The sequence below is a fragment of the Bufo bufo genome, chromosome 10 (assembly GCF_905171765.1).
Source record: "Bufo bufo chromosome 10, aBufBuf1.1, whole genome shotgun sequence".
Classification (NCBI taxonomy): Eukaryota; Metazoa; Chordata; class Amphibia; order Anura; family Bufonidae; genus Bufo; species Bufo bufo.
Window position 1 is genome coordinate 72293972 of NC_053398.1, and position 20853 is coordinate 72314824.

At 41.8% G+C, this 20853-nt stretch overlaps 1 protein-coding gene across 1 annotated transcript in view; it reads right to left on the reverse strand.

Annotated features, from left to right (window-relative positions):
- Window positions 1-20853, reverse strand: part of LRP5 (LDL receptor related protein 5) — a 1269095-nt gene that overhangs the window by 562671 nt on the left and 685571 nt on the right. Inside the window, exons 9-10 of the mRNA XM_040409022.1 lie at window positions 15191-15480; window positions 6618-6844 (exon numbers count right to left, since the gene is read on the reverse strand). Of these exons, the coding sequence (XP_040264956.1) occupies window positions 6618-6844; window positions 15191-15480 (517 nt within the window). The remainder of the gene's footprint in view (window positions 1-6617; window positions 6845-15190; window positions 15481-20853) is intronic.

Here is a 20853-nt window from a genome sequence, read left to right on the forward strand (position 1 = left end):
TTACAAAAATATGTAGTACAACTACCATCCTATCTCAGAGATTCCACTACCCTAATACAACTCCTACGGAACATCGAATGGAAAGAAACATACTACTGGTTGACCCTAGACGTTACATCGCTTTATTCGAATATCAAGCACGAACTGGGTATCAAATGTGTAAAAAGCTTTTTAGATACTGACGACCAATTACCAGCAGAACAAAATGATTTTATTTTAAGGAGTATCGAATTTATTCTGACTCATAATATTTTTAAGTTTGAAGACACTCTATATTTACAGACCAAAGGAACCGTGATGGGTACGCGTTTCGCGCCCAGTTTCGCAAATCTTTTTATGGGGGCTTTTGAGGACACTTATTTATAAATCAAAAGATTAGGCACAAAACATAATTTTTTACCGTCATTATATCGATGATTTGATTTTAATTTGGGAAGGTGACCTTTTAACAATAAATAATTTTATTGAGGACCTAAATTCCACCAATTGGGGTCTCACTTTCTCAGGCATAAGTGACAAATCCAAAGCTGAATACCTTGACCTGGAATTAAAAATAAATAATGGATCCGTCAATACACGAACATTTTTTAAAGAAGTCGACTGTAACAGTTACTTGGACTATTCAAGTGAACACTTCAAGAAATGGAAGAAAAACATTCCGTATAGCCAATTTAAGCGAATTAGGCGAAACTGCTCGAGGGACGAAGATTTTGTTACACAAAGTAATGTAATTCGGTCTAGATTCCTACAAAAGGGCTATCCGACAGATATTATAGATACAGCCTTCAATAAAGCAAAAGCGTTGACACAACTAGAATGTCTGGTAGGAAGCAAAAAACAGAATGACACCAAATACCACAATACAAACTTTTTAACCACCTATAACAGCAACCACATAGATATCCATAAAATTCTGTCTAGGCATTGGTATATCCTAAGAAAAGATCCCTTCCTGAACTCTGAGATAACAAAACAACCCTCTCTAGTATTCAGACGAGCAAAAACACTAAAAAATATGCTAGCCCCAAGCAAACTGAAGAATAAACGGGAAGAATTAGCCAGACCAGTCAGCATTAAGACTCCGGGGAGCTATAGATGTAATCAACCAAGATGCCTCTGCTGCAGATCCTTAAACATCACCACTTCCTTTTTGGGCCGAAATGACGAATTTTTAAAAATCAAGGACGAATTAAATTGTGGATCATCCAATATCATCTATCTTATCACATGCCCTTGTAATCTCCGTTATGTAGGGCGCACTATACAGACCTTGCGCAACCGACTAAACAAGCACAGATCCAATGTGAAGAAAAAATTGATCCAGCATAGCATCTCCAGACATGCTACTGTCCATCACCCAGGTTCTTTTCTGGGATTCACGGTTACCCCGATTGAGCAAGTCCGATCAAACGGATATAATATTATCCAGACACTGAGGAAACGCGAGATGTTCTGGATATATAAATTGAACTGCCTTAATCCATATGGCCTGAATGAGGCTTTTGAAATCAACTTATGAAATCCCCTATTCCCCCTCGCCCTTTTTTTTTTTTTGCCATTACCCACGCCCCAACAACCATTTCCTTATTCGACTGTTGTCGTGTCCCTCCCCCCCCTCACATCACCTTGTGGACACTTATGTTCCATTTACCCCCCCCCCCCTCTATATCCTTTTTCCTTAGACGTCCACCTAAGGATCTGCCTATATATCATAGTGAAATCTTGAATCACATCATCATCATCACAGTATACTTATTATAATCCCTCTCACATTTATTTACCACATTTTATTTTACCTGCCGCCCAATATGATATTCTTACTTTCTGTTCCCTTATTATTTCCATAATATAGCCCAATACAAGCTTCATTGGTTTCATATGTCATTTTATTTATTTATTATTTTTTAATCTATAATCAGGTCATCCTAAACAAGTCTCACTGTTTCCAGTTTGTGCGATATGAACGCACTCTCCTCTAGCCAGCCTGGTCTGACACTCCCCCTCTCTGACGCAGCAGCAGCGTCTGGTTGCTGAGAGACGGAGTGTGACGCCTCATACCACATGACCGGCCGCTGCCTCATGCGGCCGCATCTCCATGGCGCCCGTGATTTTCTCTCTGAAGGCGGTCACATGGCATAGTCATGTGATCGCATCACATGACATCACAAGGTCCTGCGCCCCCAGAAGCTTCCCACACGATTTTACCTGCATTTTAACAAAAATTAGAAATCACACCACTGGGAAAGATCTCCCTTTGAATAGGGACATCAAGTTGATATATTAAAAATAAGGTCGATAGGTAGCAAAGTTTTTTAACCCTTTTGTCTGCACAGCTCTGTGAGCTCATTCAGTACCTACCACTGACCCACCCCCACCCCGCCCCTTGTGTGTTTTTGGCGGTTTTTTACACTGTATTTAAATGTATGCAATTTTATCTGTATGTATGCAAGTCAATTGTACCTGAAGAAGGGGTTAAACCCCGAAACGCGTTGTACCGCTTGCCCAAATAAACAAGAACCATCATTACTCCAACTACTGGGTGGTTTTTGCGCTGTGGGATATCCTTTCTTTTATTTGAACTACTGGCTTTCTGCGGGATTCCAGTGAGGGGTTCATGTCAACTCGATACATGTCCACATTAGAGTTGTGCCTAAACTAGCACAACTCTACCAGGTGAGCCTCCATAGTGGAGATACCTATTTTTATTTATTTTAAACGTTATTACCCTATGGTGCGCCATTCTTTTTTGTTCTACAGTGGAACGAAGCCTGTTTCTAATATAGAACTTAGATACACAGAGCTGCCATAGAGCTTAGATACACAGAGCTGCCATAGAGCTTAGATACACAGAGCTGCCATAGAGCTTAGATACACAGAGCTGCCATAGAGCTTAGATACACAGAGCTGCCATAGAGCTTAGATACACAGAGCATGTGTTTCTGCAATGTGACAGGATGATCTGTCTGTGTGAGCTAGGAGATGATCATGTGACTGGTTTATGCAAAGTTAGGATGTGCAGAGCAGGGCGAGGAGAAGGTCAGATTGTTCACGCCCACAAATATTCATGAGGCAGAGCTCAGGCTTTGTTGTTATAAGGTGTACATATGGGTTTTAACTTGATGAAATCTAGCTTAACCAAATTATATGTATATCAAGTTGGGTTTTAAGAGTTTTTTTTTTTAGTTTTTATTAACTCGGATAACCCCTTTAAGGTGAAATAAGGCTGTGTCCTTAAGGGGCTAGAGAGGGGTCATTGATCCAGTGAGTTATTCTGATTGCCTGATTGGAGTCGGGAAGGAATTTTTCCCCCTTAAGTGGGGAAAATTGGCTTGTACCTCAGTTTTTTTTTGCCTTCCTCTGGATCAACTTGCAGGATAACAGGCTGAACTGGATGGGCAAATGTCTTTTTTCGGCCTTATATACTATGTAACTATGTTACCTGGTCTTTTTCCGGCTCTGCTCCATTTGTGACTTTACTAACTCTCCTCTTCCCTTCTCTGACCACAACCTTCTCTCCTTCACTGTCATAAGTCCTCATGCACTCTCCTACTTAATAATTTCAGAATTCTACATGCCACTGACACTTAAAAAATTACAGACTCTCTAGAGCAAGGGTGCACCACCGGCGGCCTAAAAGCTGCATTCGATACCATTCTGTATGGCCCCCAACCATCTGGTAACAGACGTGTATGTCTATGTTTTGTGGCTGCTTACTTGTATCTTTTATGTATTCTCCCAAGTGTAACCAGACATTTTTGGTATATATTGTATGTTCAATATGCCATAAGTACAATATTTCAGCTGTTAATACCACTTTAAGTTTTATTTTAGGCCCTTGGAATTGGGTCAGTGTGACAATGTGGCACCAAACCAGAAAAGGTTGTGCACCCCTGCTCTAGAGTCATCACTGTCCCCAATCTCTTCTCTCTGCGGTCCTGAACTGGCTGCAAAACACTACAATGACTACAATGACACACTTAGAAGCAACCTAGATTAAGTAGTGCTCCCTACACTCAGAACCTCTGGAGACAAAATCAACCCTGGCACACACCTCAAACTCGTACACCACTGGATTCCCTTCATTATAAGTTTATGCTGAGAATTTACAACTCTGCACTTCACCTCACCAAACCGACCTATTTCATGACCTTGATTGTCCTTAGTATCCAATAAGCCCAAAAAACGGTGAAACTTTTCACTTCCTTTTCAGTCCAAAAGTGCAGATCTCTGTGCTGAAGATATGGCCAACTACTTCAAAGAGAAAATTTTAAATATCCAGCAGGATATTTGCCAGCCTGCCTCTAAGTGTCATTGATCTCCTTCCATCCCACATCTCCTCTGGCTTACTCTTCACATTTAACCCAGTCACAGAAGGAGTCTACAGGCTGCTCTCTTCTTCTCGCCCTTCCACACATTTACATTCAACCCAGTCACAGAAGAAGTCTACAGGCTGCTCTCTTCTTCTCGCCCTACCACATGCACTACTGACCATATCCCCTAACACCTCCTCCAGTCTTTATTCCAGGTGTTCTATAGTCACCTAACTAAAATCTTCAACCTCTCTCTCTTTTGGTATCTTCACCTTCTCTTTCAAACATTCTGTCATAAACCAGTTATAAAAAAGAAAATAAAAAATAACTTCTCTACAGGTCTACAGACCCGTCTCTAATTTCCCCTTTATATTTAAACACCTAGAGCGTCTGGTCTACTCTCGTCTGATCTGCTAGCTCCTTAATCCATTACAATCTGGTTTTTGCACCCTAAATTCTACAGAAACTGCCCTACCAAAGTGACAGATGACCTCCTGACAGCTGAATGCAATGGTAACTGCTCTCTACTAATTTTCTTCGCTCAGCAGCATTCTACACAGTAGACCGTCATCTTCTCTTTAGCATGCTCCAATCTATCGGCCTTCATGGGTTGTGCAGCAGCCTGTTTGTATTGATGACCTAAGCTCAAGATAAGTCATCAATATCTGATCACGGGGATCCCATACCCGGCACCTCTGCCAATCAGTTGTTTGAAGGAGAGGTGGCACCCCATGTGAGTGCTGCTTTCTCTTCATCACACTGCCAATTAACTCGGAAGTGCAGTGTAATTACAAGTACTCTCTCCATTCACTTGAATACAGCGAGTACTTGTAATTACACTATGCCTTGGCTACAGGGGAGAAGAGGACGAAGTGCTCACATGAAGCAGGCCTCCTCTTCAAACAGCTGATCAGTGAAGGTGCTGGGTGTCAGATCCCCGCTGATCAGATATCGATGACCTATCCTGAGGATAGGTCATCAATATAAACAGGCTCCACAACCCCTTTAAGGACAATGTTCTCTCTTAGTTTTCCTCCTATCACTCTGGCCGCTCCTTCAGTGTGTCATTAGCTGGCCCTACTTTCCCTCCTCTTCCTCTATTGGAGATCCTCAGGGATCAGTCCTAAGTCCTCTCCTCTTTTCTCTCTACACAGCCCCTATTGGACAAACTATCAGCAGATTTGGCTTTCAGTACCATCTCTATGGCAATGTCACCCAACTATACACTTCAACATGTGACATCATCCCTGCTGTACTAAAAAACACCAGTGACTGACTGCTGTCTCTAAAATCATGTCCTCTATATATGAAGCTGAATTCTTCAAAAATGTACCTACTTGTGTTTTCTCCATCTACCTACCTGAACCTACCTAAATCCGATATCTCCATCTTAATGTGTGGCACTACCACCACGCCCACTATTTTCTTCATCCCCTATATTCAATTGTGTGCCTGCACCTCAGAATATCTCTAGAATCCACCCTTTTCTGACATGGAAACCAAAATTCCCATTATTGCCCTGATTCATTCCTGTCTCCCCCTCACCAATCTATCTTTAATGCATCTATCTGTCTAATCACTACTACAATGCCTCTAACCTGTGCCAGTCATTGTGATGGTTGCCCATACTGTATAGGATTCAATTTAAACTGCTCATTCTGACTCAAAAAGCTCTCCAAAGTGCTGCACCCCCTACATCTTCTCTCTCATTTCTGTCTAACATCCTACCCATGCTCTTCATTCAGCTTACAACTAACATCCACAACAATACAAACCTCTCACTACAGTCTCCAAGACTTCTCTCAAGCTGAACCAATACTCTGGAATGCCCTACCCCAAGCAATTAGGTTAACGCACAACATCCACAGTTTTAGGTGCTCCCTAAAAACACCATCCCCTGATCTAACTCTTTTTCCATTCACCCTCTCTCTTTAGCACCATCCTTCTGAACCTGATACACTGTCAAATATCAATACCCCATGCAGTCAGAAACACTACAGATATCGGCTAGTGACTCCTCTATTGTGTTAATAAGACCGGGCCATTGTACAAATAAAGCACTTGTTACCCCTATCTCTTCATAGATTGTAAGCTCTTGTGAGCAGGGCCCTCATTCCTCTTGTTTTAATTGTTGAATTGTTTGTTGCTATGTTTTTTATCATTCTGTTTGTAAATGAACCCCCGACTTTAAAGTGCTGTGGAATCTGTTGGTGTTATATAAATAAAGATTATTATTAATATCATTGACCCCTTTCCCCCAAATACACATTGGTTAAAAGGACACCAATAATGTTATGCATAGCTTACCCCTGTGCTGGATCCAATGCAAGAGATCTTGGGTTGTCGAGATCTTTCCACACTAAAACCTGTCTGAACTGTCCATCAAGACAAGATACTTCTATCCGATTGGTACCAGTGTCAGCCCAATAAAGATTTTTTCCCATCCAATCAACTGCCATTCCCTCTGGGTAATCAAGGCCAAACTCAATTACATGTTCTACAGAGCTTCCATTCATAAATGCTCTGCTTATGGTCTATAGAAATATAAAATGGAGAAAAATAACCTATTACTGAGGTACAGTAAGTAACATTAAGACACAAAATGTTATCAAATGAAGAATGCATGCTGCTAGACCAGTGCTTCTGAAACTGTTAAGTGGTTTTGACTGGTAAGGCTCACTTGTGGAGGTCCTTAAAAACTAAACCATCCACTCTCTGGATGCAAGTAGAATAAACGCTGAGGATTTTCCATATGTATTTGTGCAAGGAAAATCCACAGCATAACACTGTAACAGCAATGTAGATGGAATAAAAAAAATATATATATCTATATATTGCAAATATATGCTGATTGTGATCTTAGAATTCACCCTTCCAACATACAGTACAGTGTATGCAGCAAAGGCCAAATATTATGCATTCTTTGCTGTAGATTTGCATGTGCAGCTACCTAAACAGGGTTATTGCCATTTCAGCCTTTCATGGCTTAGATGGGAATAACCTAAGTAAGTGCTGGTCTGGGACGGGTTAAAGAAATCAGGCAAGGAGGCTGTGCTCCGTTGTTTCTTTAACTTCCTTAGCAGTGAATGGGAGCTATGCAAACAGGCATATCAAAGCAAACTATTCTGTTTCTAGTAACTCAGGTGTTATGGAATCAGCATAGCTCAAAGTGGTATGCTGTTTACATAGCTTCCAATCACTGTAATTGGAGTTACAAAAACAGAGGAGCACAGCCAGCTTATCCATTTCCTTGACTCTGCCCATCACAAGCCAGCGCTTACTCAGGTTATTGCCATCTCGGTCATGAAAAGATGACAAGGTAATACCCTTTAATAAAGCCTATGCATAACAAAATAGTTGCTATGATTTTCAACATATTGCATTTTAGTACAAGATCTTGATAATATGCATTTAAAAATACATCTCACCATTTAGGTTTCATTTACACTGACAAGCAAAAGGGTAGCAATGTTTTGAACTTTTGAATTTCAGGCTCCATATCTCACCACCCACTACAACTTTGAACGTGAGACTACCATCATTTTATAGAAATTTTACAGTATATATATATATATATATATATATATATATATATATACACACTGAGCAAAAATATGAATGCAACACTTTCGGTTTTGCTCCCATTTTGCATGAGCTGAACTCAAAGATCTGAAACATTTTCTACATACACAAAAGACACATTACTCTCAAATATTGTTATATTGTTCACAAATCTGTGTTAGTGAGTACTTCTCCTTTGCCGAGATAATCTATCCCACTTCACAGGTGTGGCATATCAAGGTGCTAATTAGACAGCATGAATATTGCACAGGTGTGCCTTAGACTGCCCACAATAAAAGACCACTCTGAAATGTGCAGATTTGCCTTACTGGGAAGGGGAGGGGGGTCAGAAAACCAGTCAGTATCTGGTGTGGCCACTATTTGCCTCACGCAGTGCAACACACCTCCGTCGCATAGCGTTGATCAGGTTGTTGATTGTGGCCTGTTGAATGTTTGTCCACTCCTATTCAATAGCTGTGCAAAGTTGCAGGAACTGGAACACGCTGTCTTATATGCTGATCCAGAGCATCCCAAACATGCTCAATGGGTGACATGTCCGGTGAGTATGCTGGCCATGCAAGAACTGGGATGTTTTCAGCTTCCAGGAATTGTGTACAGATCCGTGCAATATGGGGCCAGGCATTATCATGCTGCAACATAAGGTGATGGTTGTGGATGAATGGCACAACAATGGGCCTCAGGATCTCGTCACGGTATCTCTGTGCATTCAAAATGCCATCAATAAAATGCACCTGTGTTCGTTGTCCATAACAGACACCTGCCCATACCATAACCCCACCACCACCATGGGCCACTCGATCCACGCCAGCAAAAGGCTCACCCACATGATGCCACACACTCTGTCTGCCATCTGCCCTGAATAGTGAAACCCAGGACTCATCTGTGAACAGAACGCCTCTCCAACGTGCCAGATGCCATCGAATGTGAGCATTTGCCCACTCAAGTCGGTTACAATGACAAACTGCAGTCAGGTCAAGACCCCGATGAGGATGACGAGCATGCAGATGATCTTCCCTGAGATGGTTTCTGACAGTTTGTGCAGAAATTCTTTGGCTATGCAAACCGATTGTTGCTGCAGCTGTCCGGGTGGCTGGTCTCAGACCATCATAGAGGTGCACATGTTGGATGTGGAGTTCCTGGGCTGGTGTGGTTACACTTGGTCTGCGGTTGTAAGGCCTGTTGGATAGAAACATAGAAACATAGAATGTGTCGGCAGATAAGAACCATTTGGCCCATCTAGTCTGCCCAATATATCTGAATCCTATTAATAGTCCCTGGCCCTATCTTATATGAAGGATAGCCTTATGCCTATCCCATGCATGCTTAAACTCCTTCACTGTATTTGCAGCTACCACTTCTGCAGGAAGGCTATTCCATGCATCCACTACTCTCTCAGTAAAGTAATACTTCCTTATATTACTTTTAAACCTTTGCCCCTCTAATTTAAAACTGTGTCCTCTTGTGGTAGTCTTCTTTTAAATATGCTCTCCTCCTTTACCGAGTTGATTCCCTTTATGTATTTAAAAGTTTCTATCATATCCCCTCTGTCTCTTCTTTCTTCCAAGCTATACATATTAAGGTCCTTTAACCTTTCCTGGTAAGTTTTATCCTGCAATCCATGTACTAGTTTAGTAGCTCTTCTCTGAACTCTCTCTAGAGTATCTATATCCTTCTGGAGATATGGCCTCCAGTACTGCGCACAATACTCCAAGTGAGGTCTCACCAGTGTTCTGTACAGCGGCATAAGCACTTCACTCTTTCTACTGCTTATACCTCTCCCTATACATCCAAGTATTCTGCTGGCATTTCGTGCTGCCCTATTACATTGTCTTCCCACCTTTAAGTCTTCTGAAATAATTACTCCTAAATCCCTTTCCTCAGATACTGAGGTCAGGACTGTGTCAAATATTCTATATTCTGCCCTTGGGTTTTTACGCCCCAGGTGCATTATCTTGCACTTATCCACATTAAATTTCAGTTGCCAGAGTTCTGACCATTCTTCTAGTTTTCCTAAATCCTTTTCCATTTGGAGTTTCCCTCCAGGAACATCAACCCTGTTACATATCTTTGTGTCATCAGCAAAAAGACAAACCTTACCATCGAGGCCTTTTGCAATATCACTTATGAAGATATTAAACAAAATTGGTCCCAGTACAGATCCCTGTGGAACCCCACTGGTAACATGACCTTGTTTTGAATGTTCTCCATTGACTACAACCCTCTGCTGTCTGTCACTCAGCCACTGCCTAATCCACTCAACAATATGGGAGTCCATGCTCAATGACTGCAGATTATTGATAAGTCTTCTATGTGGGACAGTGTCAAAAGCCTTACTAAAATCTAGATATGCGATGTCTACTGCACCTCCACCGTCTATTATTTTAGTCACCCAGTCAAAAAAATCTATAAGATTTGTTTGACATGATCTCCCTGAAGTAAACCCATGTTGTTTTTCATCTTGCAATCCATGGGATTTTAGATGTTCCACAATCCTATCCTTTAATAGGGTTTCCATTAATTTGCCTACTATTGATGTCAGACTCACTGGTCTATAGTTGCTCGATTCCTCCCTACTACCTTTCTTGTGAATGGGCACGACATTTGCCAATTTCCAATCTTCCGGGACGACTCCTGTTACTAATGATTGGTTAAATAAATCTGTTAACGGTTTTGCCAGCTCACCACTAAGCTCTTTTAATAATTTTGGGTGTATCTCATCAGGCCCCTGTGACTTATTTGTCTTCACTTTAGACAGCAAACTTAGAACATCTTCCTCTGTAAAGACACATGCATCAAACGATTTATTAGTCATCCTTTCTAGTGGAGGTCCTTCTCCTTCTTTTTCTTTTGTAAAAACTGAACAGAAGTATTAATTAAGGCAGTCGGCTAGCCCTTTATTCTCTTCTACATACCTTCCGTCCTTTTTTTTAAATTTAGTTATTCCTTGTTTTAATTTCCTTTTTTCCATTTATATATCTGAAGAATGTCTTATCCCCTTTTTTCATAGACTGAGATAGTTTTTTTTTCTGCCTGCGCTTTAGAAGTTCTTATAACTTGCTTGGCCTCTTTCTGCCTAATCTTGTAGATTTCCTTATCTTCATTGCTCAGTTTTTTTTTATAATTACAAAATGCTAGCTTTTTATTTTTAATGATTTGGGCCACTTCTGCTGAGTACCACAGTGGTCTCTTCCTTTTTTTGCTTTTACTGACAAGTCTAATGCAATTTTCTGTTGCCTTCAATAATGCACCTTTTAAGTAGTCCCATTTCTCCCGGACTCCATGTAATCCGTTCCAGTCTGATAAGGACTCATTTATGACTAATTTCATTTTTAAAAAGTCTGTTTTTCTAAAATCTAAAACTTTTGTTTTTGTGTGGTGGGACTCTTTCACAGTTCTTATATTAAACCACACTGACTGGTGATCACTAGATCCCAAGGTTTCGCCTACAATGACATCATATACCGAATCCCCATTTGTGAATACCAAATCCAAAATGGCCTCCCTCCGGGTTGGCTCCTCAACCACTTGTTGTAGAGATAACCCCAGTAGGGAATTTAGAATATCTGTACTCCTGGTAGAACTTGCTATTTTGGTTTTCCAGTTTATATCTGGAAGATTGAAATCTCCCATAATGATAACTTCTCCTTTCATTGTCATTTTAGCTATTTCTTCAACTAGTAGATCATCTAGTTCTTTAACTTGACCAGGTGGTCTATATATCACACCTACACGAGTTACTGCATGGTTAGCAAACTGCAACGTAACCCAAACTGACTCTATGTTGGCCTCACCAACTTGTATTAGGTTAGATTTAATGCTATCTTTCACATACAGGGCCACTCCTCCTCCTTTCTTGCCTTCTCTGTCTCTTCTGTATAAAGAGTACCCTGGTATGGTTATGTCCCAGTCATTTCTTTCATTGTACTGCCAAATTCTTTGAAACGCCTTTGGAGATGGCTTATGGTACAAAAATGAACATTCATTGCATGGGCAACAGCTCTCGTAGACATTCCTGCAGTCAGCATGCCAATTGCCTGCTCCCTCAAACGTTGCAACATCTGTGGCATTGTGCTGTGTGATCATACTGCACATTTCAGAGTGGCCTTTCATTGTGGGCAGTCTAAGACACACCTGTGCAATATTCATGCTGTCTAATCAGCATCTTGATATGCCACACCTGTGAGGTGGGGTGGATTATGTCGGCAAAGGAGAAGTGCTCACTAACACAGATTTAGACAGATTTGTGAACAATATTTGAGAGTAATGGGTCTTTTGTGTATGTAGAAAATGTTTCAGATCTTTGAGTTCAGCTCATGCAAAATGGGAGCAAACCAAAAGTGTTGCATTTATATTTTTGCTCAGTGTATATATAAATACACTGCTCAAAAAAATAAAGGGAACACTTAAACAACACAATGTAACTCCAAGTCAATCACACTTCTGTGAAATCAAACTGTCCACTTAGGAAGCAACACTGAGTGACAATCAATTTCACATGCTGTTGTGAAAATGGGATAGACAACAGGTGGAAATTATAGGCAATTAGCAAGACACCCCAAATAAAGGAGTGGTTCTGCAGGTGGTGAACACAGACCACTTCTCAGTTCCTATGCTTCCTGGCTGATGTTTGGGTCACTTTTGAATGCTGGCGGTGCTTTCACTCTAGTGGTAGCATGAGACGGAGTATCCAAACCACACAAGTGGCTCAGGTATTGCAGCTTATCCAGGATGGCACATCAATGTGAGCTGTGGCAAGAAGGTTTGCTGTTTCTGTCAGCGTAGTGTCCAGAGCATGAAGGCGCTACCAGGAGACAGGCCAGTACATCAGGAGACATGGAGGAGGCCGTAGGAGGGCAACAACCCAGCAGCAGGACCGCTACCTCCGCCTTTGTGCAAGGAGGAACAGGAGGAGCACTGCCAGAGCCCTGCAAAATGACCTCCAGCAGGCCACAAATGTGCATGTGTCTGCTCAAACGGTCAGAAACAGACTCCATGAGGGTGATATGAGGACCCGACGTCCACAGGTGGGGGTTGTGCTTACAGCCCAACACCGTGCAGGACGTTTGGCATTTGCCAGAGAACACCAAGATTGGCAAATTCGCTACTGGCGCCCTGTGCTCTTCACAGAAAGCAGGTTCACACTGAGCACATGTGACAGACGTGACAGAGTCTGGAGACGCCGTGGAGAACGTTCTGCTGCCTGCAATATCCTCCAGCATGACCGGTTTGGCATTGGGTCAGTAATGGTGTGGGGTGGCATTTCTTTGGAGGGCCGCACAGCCCTCCATGTGCTCGCCAGAGGTAGCCTGACTGCCATTAGGTACCGAGATGAGATCCTCAAACCCCTTGTGAGACCATATGCTGGTGCGGTTGGCTCTGGGTTCCTCCTAATGCAAGACAATGCTAGACCTCATGTGGCTGGAGTGTGTCAGCAGTTCCTGCAAGACGAAGGCATTGAGGCTATGGACTGGCCCGTCCGTTCCCCAGACCTGAATCCAATTGAGCACATCTGGGACATCATGTCTCGCTCTATCCACCAACGTCACGTTGCACCACAGACTGTCCAGGAGTTGGCAGATGCTTTAGACCGTCTGCCACCTCATCAGGAGCATGCACAGGCGTTGTAGGGAGGTCATACAGGCACATGGAGGCCACACACACTACTGAGCCTCATTTTGACTTGTTTTAAGGACATTACATCAAAGTTGGATCAGCCTGTAGTGTGTTTTTCCACTTTAATTTTGAGTGTGACTCCAAATCCAGACCTCCATGGGTTGAAAAATCTGATTTCCATTTTTTTTTTTTGTGTGATTTTGTTGTCAGCACATTCAACTATGTAAAGAACAAAGTATTTCAGAAGAATATTTAATTAATTCAGATCTAGGATGTGTTATTTTTGTGTTCCCTTTATTTTTTTGAGCAGTGTATATACATATAGTTAATACGGTTGAAAAAAAGACATAAGTCCATCACCTTGGCTATCTCATACATAAATTGGACTTGCAACTATTTAGCACATGATTAGTTATGTATATTCTTGTCATTTAACTGCATTGTTACTGTTTTGCTCCTAAAATTCAAATTTTTATTTATTTATTATTTTATTAGTATTTTGTAAATCCACCTTTGGCTTTTAACACTGCCTGAATCCTTATGGGCATGCTCTCGATCAGATTCAAGCATGTCTCGACCAAAATCTGCAATTTTCCCAATGTTGGTGCAAACTAGTCGCCTCATTTGGGTACGAATACAGCTTTTTCTTCAACTCTACTCACAAGTGTTCGATTGGGTTTAGTTCTGGGGACTGTGGAGGCAAATTCAGCACCTCTACTTCATTGTCATTGAACCATTTATTTGTCAATCTTGACGTATGTTTGGGTCGTTGTCCTGCTGGAACACTATTTCGTCCTTTTCATACCCATAGTACTCAAGTGTACAAAGTAACTCGTCTTGTTGGATACTCACATATAACCCAGCATTCAGACCATCATCGGTCCTGGTCAAGTAGCCAACACCTTTGGCTGTGAAACAACCTAATATCATCAGGCTTCCTCCACCAAACTTGAAAGTTCCTTCAATTTCTCGATCCATTATCCCCCTTTTTCCTTGTTTTTTCCAGACCCATTTGCACCCATCAGGACACAGTCTATTGACTTTCATCTCATCGCTCAAAATCACCCGTTTCCAATCTTATACTGTCCACTCTTCGTACTTTTTTGCAAACTTGAGCCAACACTTCTTATAAAGATATTAAAGTCAAGGCTTTTTCACCTTTTTACGGGCCACCGTTCCAGATTTGTGTAATGTGCATTGCACAAGGCTTGCATGGACAAATGTGATCTCACTATTACGAAGCATACGAGCCACCTCCACTGCCATGTTTGTTGCACCAGAACTGACAGACCTTGTGATGAGCCACAAAATCTTCTTCATGACTGCTCCTCGATTTGAACCAGTGACCATTTGCTTGGGAATCAACCTTGTTGATTTGTAGTATAAAAGGTTGTAATTTGTAGTATAAAAGAAAAAAAGACTTGCACCACCAGGAGCAAAACAGTAACAATGCAGTTACATGGCAATAATCTGCATAACTATTCATATGCTAAATCTTTGCAAGTCCAATTTATGTATGAGATAGCCAAGATGATTGTCTATAAAATGATGGAAGTCTCACGTTCAAAGCTGCAGTGGATGGTGAGAAATGGAGCCTGAAAAGTTCAAAACATTGTTATCGTTTTGCTCGTCAGTGTGTATGTGTACAATACAGATAAATGGGGCTCATTCAACGATCATTGTACCTTCAGTGTAATATCTGTCCAGTAGATCCTATTATCAGACACATCAAAATCCAAAGCAGATGCCTCCTTGACTCCCGTAAGTGGAATTGCAACATTATTATTGTTAGTTTCTAAGGAAATCCTGTGAATTGCTGCCCTGCTAGTGAAAACCAAAAAGGCCTCAGGAATGATGCAGGTTTTCATGTCACTCAGCAATTCTAGTCCCATTGGGCAGGAGCATCGTATGGCATGAGGAGTGAAGAAGCATAGGTGACTGCAGCCTCCATTTTGATCTGCACAAGGATTGGTGCCTGTAATAACACAATAAAGTCACTTTCAAGAAAAAAAAGCAACAACTAAATTGTATCATATGCTGTTGGTATGTCCTCCTAAACTGGTACCAGGAATATAGTGCTGACAAAACTGGCTAGATGATTTTAGCCTTGCTTAACAAAGTTGGGGCATGATATACTTGCAATAAAAGCTAGTCTTTCATGCCTAGAAGAATGGAAAATCTTTAGAGGAGTTAAAGAGGACCTTTCACCTATTATGACACTGTGAACTAAGAATACAGACATGGAGAGGGACGCCCGGGGATCTCACTGCACTTACTATTATCCCCGGGCGCCGCTCCGTTCTCCCGCTATGCCCTCCGATATCTCCGCTCACTAAGTTATAGTAGGCAGAGATTTCAGTCACTAAGTTATGGTAGGCGGAGTCTGCCCTTGTTCTGCTCTAGCGCTGGCCAATCGCAGCACAGAGCTCACAGCCTGGGAGGTTATTTTCGATGCGATTGGCCAGCGCTAGAGCAGAACAAGGGCAGACTCTGCCTACCATAACTTTGTGACCGGAGATAACGGAGGGCATAGCGGGAGAACGGAGCGGCGTCCGGGGATAATAGTAAGTTCAGTGAGATCCCCGGGCGCCGCCCTCCATGTCTGTATAGATAGTTCACAGTGTCATAATAGGTGAAAGGTCCTCTTTAAGTCTTACATTTTATTTATCAATTATAGTCTATAGAGAAAGTAGGGCAGGTTAAGAAATGCATTTGTTGCATTGCAGCTGTCATAATACCACAATGAGTAAATTCTTCCCAGTTAATGGACCAAAAAGGCAAAGAGGGACAGCTAATCATCAACAAAAAGTTTAATTTGGATAAGGCTCCGTTTACAGTTGTGTCAGTTTCTGCTGTTTTGACAGCAGGTAACATCTGAGCACTTTTCTTGCATTCAAAAATGAAAACAAACAATAACCTGACATCTAACAGACCCAACAGTAAGTAAATGGCATTTGTCCAAATTTGTTGGGAAACCTTGTACACAGATTTGTCATACCTGTTGTGGGTTTGTTAAAAGAAAATAAAAAATACATTCTGGTTGTTTGGACAACTAAGCATTCAACTAACTTTACAATAATGTCTAGTGCACACATGAAATATACAATATGTTACTATGATCAGCTAAGCAGTTGAAGTGGTGGTAAAGGACCTATGATGATGTCACCATCATGTAATCAGTGCAGTAGAAGGCTGAGCTCAGCAGTGGAGAATAGACGTTGGGAAGGATCTAAGATGATGTCACCTGATGGATTCAATGTGAGCTAGAGAAATGCTGGGAGTTAGAGTTTTCTTCTCTTATACCCTCCTCCCTACTGGGAGGGAGTTATGTTATTTAGCTGGGACAATGTTAGGATGGCTTAATGGAGGGAAGGGATGTTTTTTTTTTATATGGGACTGTATGTTATAGAACACAGGAGGGAGAGGAGTGATGTTATTTACATGACACAGTATGTTAGAAGAGCTGAAAGAAGGGGAGTGATGTTATTTACAAGGGACTGTGCTGTGACCGGGTTTGGGGTGGCCCAAAATCTATGCTGGGTCCCCCGGACACTGTTGAGGTTTCACTAGGTGTTGCTACTGTCCGGAAGGGATGGTAAGGCATGGTGCACCCCAATAGGAAATAAGTCCAGAGAGTCAGGATCTGCAGTAAACCAGTGTGCTTCTTTAATGGATGAATTCAGGTGCAAAAAAAATATAGGCTAAGCATAGGGCTGGCTTCTTCAGTCTCCTCCCTGGCAGAAGGAGGGTTCGATGCTGAGGAAAGGCCTGAGCTATCTGTCCCTCTCTCTCTCTCAGAAGGCTGGTACCCTGGTCAAAGGCTGGAGGCCCATGGTCTGTAACTCAGTAGTCTGGGTGGCTTCTTTGTCACAGGGTTGGTGACCCATGGTCTGTGGCTCAGCTTCCTTACTTCACCTTCCTCTTCTGGTCACTCACATAGAGTGGCATGAGTCTCCCCCTCAAAGCCCTGATCCCTAACTGCATAACACTAGAGGCTCTGACTGCTCTCCTTATTTACAGATTGTGGCTAATAGAACCTTCTAGTGGGAGGGGTGGAGCGGAGAAACTCAGCACAAACAGATAAATTGTTACAACTCCTGTCTGTCATAGACTTACATTACAGCTTCAATGGCAATGACACAGCAGTTTTTTTTTACAGACAAAACAGGTTTTCAGACATAACAGCATAGATAAACCAGACATTCAGACTGGTGGTTTTGGTGATAAACAAGTCTGTTTTTCCCTCCAGAACATACTCTTCTTTAAACCCCATGGTAGCTGTGGAAAATTACCAGCTTCTCATTTAAAGTCCCAAAAGTATCTAAGCATTCCTTAACCCTTTTCACAGTGCTATGCAAATACAGTGCACATGAACAAGATATATATCACAGCAAATAAAATGTACTTACACAGTATTAAACAAAGTAAACAAATAAAGTAAGTTGCACAGGGGAAATAGGCAAATTTCCATAAGTGTACAGGGTGGGCCATTTATATAGATACACCTTAATAAAATGGGAATGGTTGGTGATATTAACTTCCTGTTTGTGGCACATTAGTATATGTGAGGGGGGAAACTTTTCAAGATGGGTGGTGACCATGGCAGCCATTTTGAAGTCGGCCATTTTGAATCTAACTTTTGTTTTTTCAATAGGAAGAGGGTCATGTGACACATCAAACCTATTGGGAATTTCACAAGAAAAACAATGGTGTGCTTGGTTTTAACGTAACTTTATTCTTTCATGAGTTATTTACAAGTTTCTGACCACTTATAAAATTTGTTCAATGTGCTGCCCATTGTGTTGGATTGTCAATGCAACCCTCTTCTCCCACTCTTCACACACTGATAGCAACACCGCAGGAGAAATGCTAGCACAGGCTTCCAGTATCCGTAGTTTCAGGTGCTGCACATCTCGTATCTTCACAGCATAGACAATTGCCTTCAGATGACCCCAAAGATAAAAGTCTAAGGGGGTCAGATCGGGAGACCATAGGGGCCATTCAACTGGCCCACGACGACCAATCCACTTTCCAGGAAACTGTTCATCTAGGAATGCTCGGACCTGACACCCATAATGTGGTGGTGCACCATCTTGCTGGAAAAACTCAGGGAACGTGCCAGCTTCAGTGCATAAAGAGGGAAACACATCATCATGTAGCAATTTCGCATATCCAGTGGCCTTGAGGTTTCCATTGATGAAGAATGGCCCCACTATCTTTGTACCCCATATACCACACCATACCATCAATTTTATTGTTCCAACAGTCTTGGAAGGATCTATCCAATGTGGGTTAGTGTCAGACCAATAGCGGTGGTTTTGTTTGTTAACTTCACCATTCACATAAAAGTTTGCCTCATCACTGAACAAAATCTTCTGCGTAAACTGAGGGTCCTGTTCCAATTATTGTTTTGCCCATTCTGCAAATTCAGTGCGCCAATCTGGGTCATCCTCGCTGAGATGCTGCAGTAGCTGGAGTTTGTAAGGGTGCCATTTGTGAGTAGCTAATATCCGCCGAAGGGATGTTCGACTAATGCCACTCTCCAGTGACATGTGGCGAGTGCTACGCTGTGGGCTCTTGCTGAATGAAGCTAGGACAGCCACTGATGTTTCTTCATTAGAGACAGATTTCATGCGTCCACATTTTGGCAAATCCAACACTGAACCAGTTTCACAAAACTTAGCAAGCAGTTTGAATAACTGTAGCATGGGAGATGGGTGGTCTCGTAGGGTGTCTTGCATTGAAATCTGCTGCAATGACCCGGTTACTGCGTTCACCAGACATCAACACAATTTCTATCCGCTCCCGTGTTAACCTCAGCGACAATTTCTATCACGTGTTAACCTCGGCGACATGTCAATGGCTGTAAACAAAGAGAAACTTGTAAATAACTCATGAAAGAATAAAGTTATGTTAAAACCAAGCACACCATTGTTTTTCGTGTGAAATTCCCAATAAGTTTGATGTGTCACATGACCCTCTTCCAATTGAAAAAACAAAAGTTGGATTCAAAATGGCCAACTTCAAAATGGCCACCATGGTCACCACCTATTTTGAAAAGTTTCCCCCCTCACATATACTAATGTGCCACAAACAGGAAGTTAATATCACCAACCATTCCCATTTTATTAAGGTGTATCCATATAAATGGCCCACCCTGTACACAAAAACAATTATGGGAAGCTCACCAAAATAGAGCACGGCCTGCTACCATACAATAGCTAGACAATAAATATACAAAAATATGGCCAGCTCACAAGAAGTCAATTAAATCTAATTTAATCTCAACCTATAAAATCGTGCCAGATATTGGCCAATCATACATACAGAAATACACTCTTATGTACTGACATAAATACACCAAATAGTAGTATAAAATCAAATACAATTATAAAATATAATTCTAAAATATACTATCAAAGTAGCAGTATAGTTATAGTAGTCACGGTCCCTCCTTCCTATTAAGCTGCGGAGCTCTCGCAGCTTACTCTATAATATTTAGACTGAAGCCCTACGTTATTTTCCTTTAGATTTTCTTAATTGATATACTTTCAACAGGATAGTGGAATGTTCTATGAGTGTCCAGTATCTTTATTCACAATGATATATGCGTTAGATGATTGCTAATAGTGGGGCGCAGGTCCACTTACATGTCCAGTCGCTTCGCCGCCTTTGTAGTATGACGGGTAGTTTTGTAGCGCTGCAGACTTGTTTGAGGGTCAGGAGGTCAAAGGGAGTGTTCCCTGAATAAACTTATATCAAACTGATATACATTTCAAGAAAATCTATATGTACGGAAATTGTTAACTAAAAGCTCGTCATTACTTAATCATATTATAAGAAATATAAAAAACTGTTTGCTTATTTAGAAACTAAACATAAAGTCATGTGACGATTATGTCAAATAAAGGGGGGGGGGGGCCAGCACTTGCAGTCAGAGGTCAGAAGCAAGTCAAGAGCGCGCACATAGTGACGTGACGGTATTACGTGGTCCGGACTCCCATCACATGAGCGGGGCTGGGTCACGTGGGGGCCGTTTTCAGGCAACAGGGACGCTCCGATGGTATCGGAGCAGTCCGCTGTTTCTGAGGGCAGGACTGAAGTACGCGATCCGGACTCAGATCACATAAGGGGAGCCGGATCACGTGATAATCGTAACTAGGCAGCAGGAATGCCCAGATAGTATCGGAGCGGTCCTGCTGTTATCAGAAAGACAAAACTCTTAAAGAGGACCTTTCACTGATTATTACACTGTGAACTAAGTATAAAGACATGTAGAGCGGTGCCCGGGGATCTCACTGCACTTACTATTATCCCCGGGCGCCGCTCCGTTCTCCCGCTATGCCCT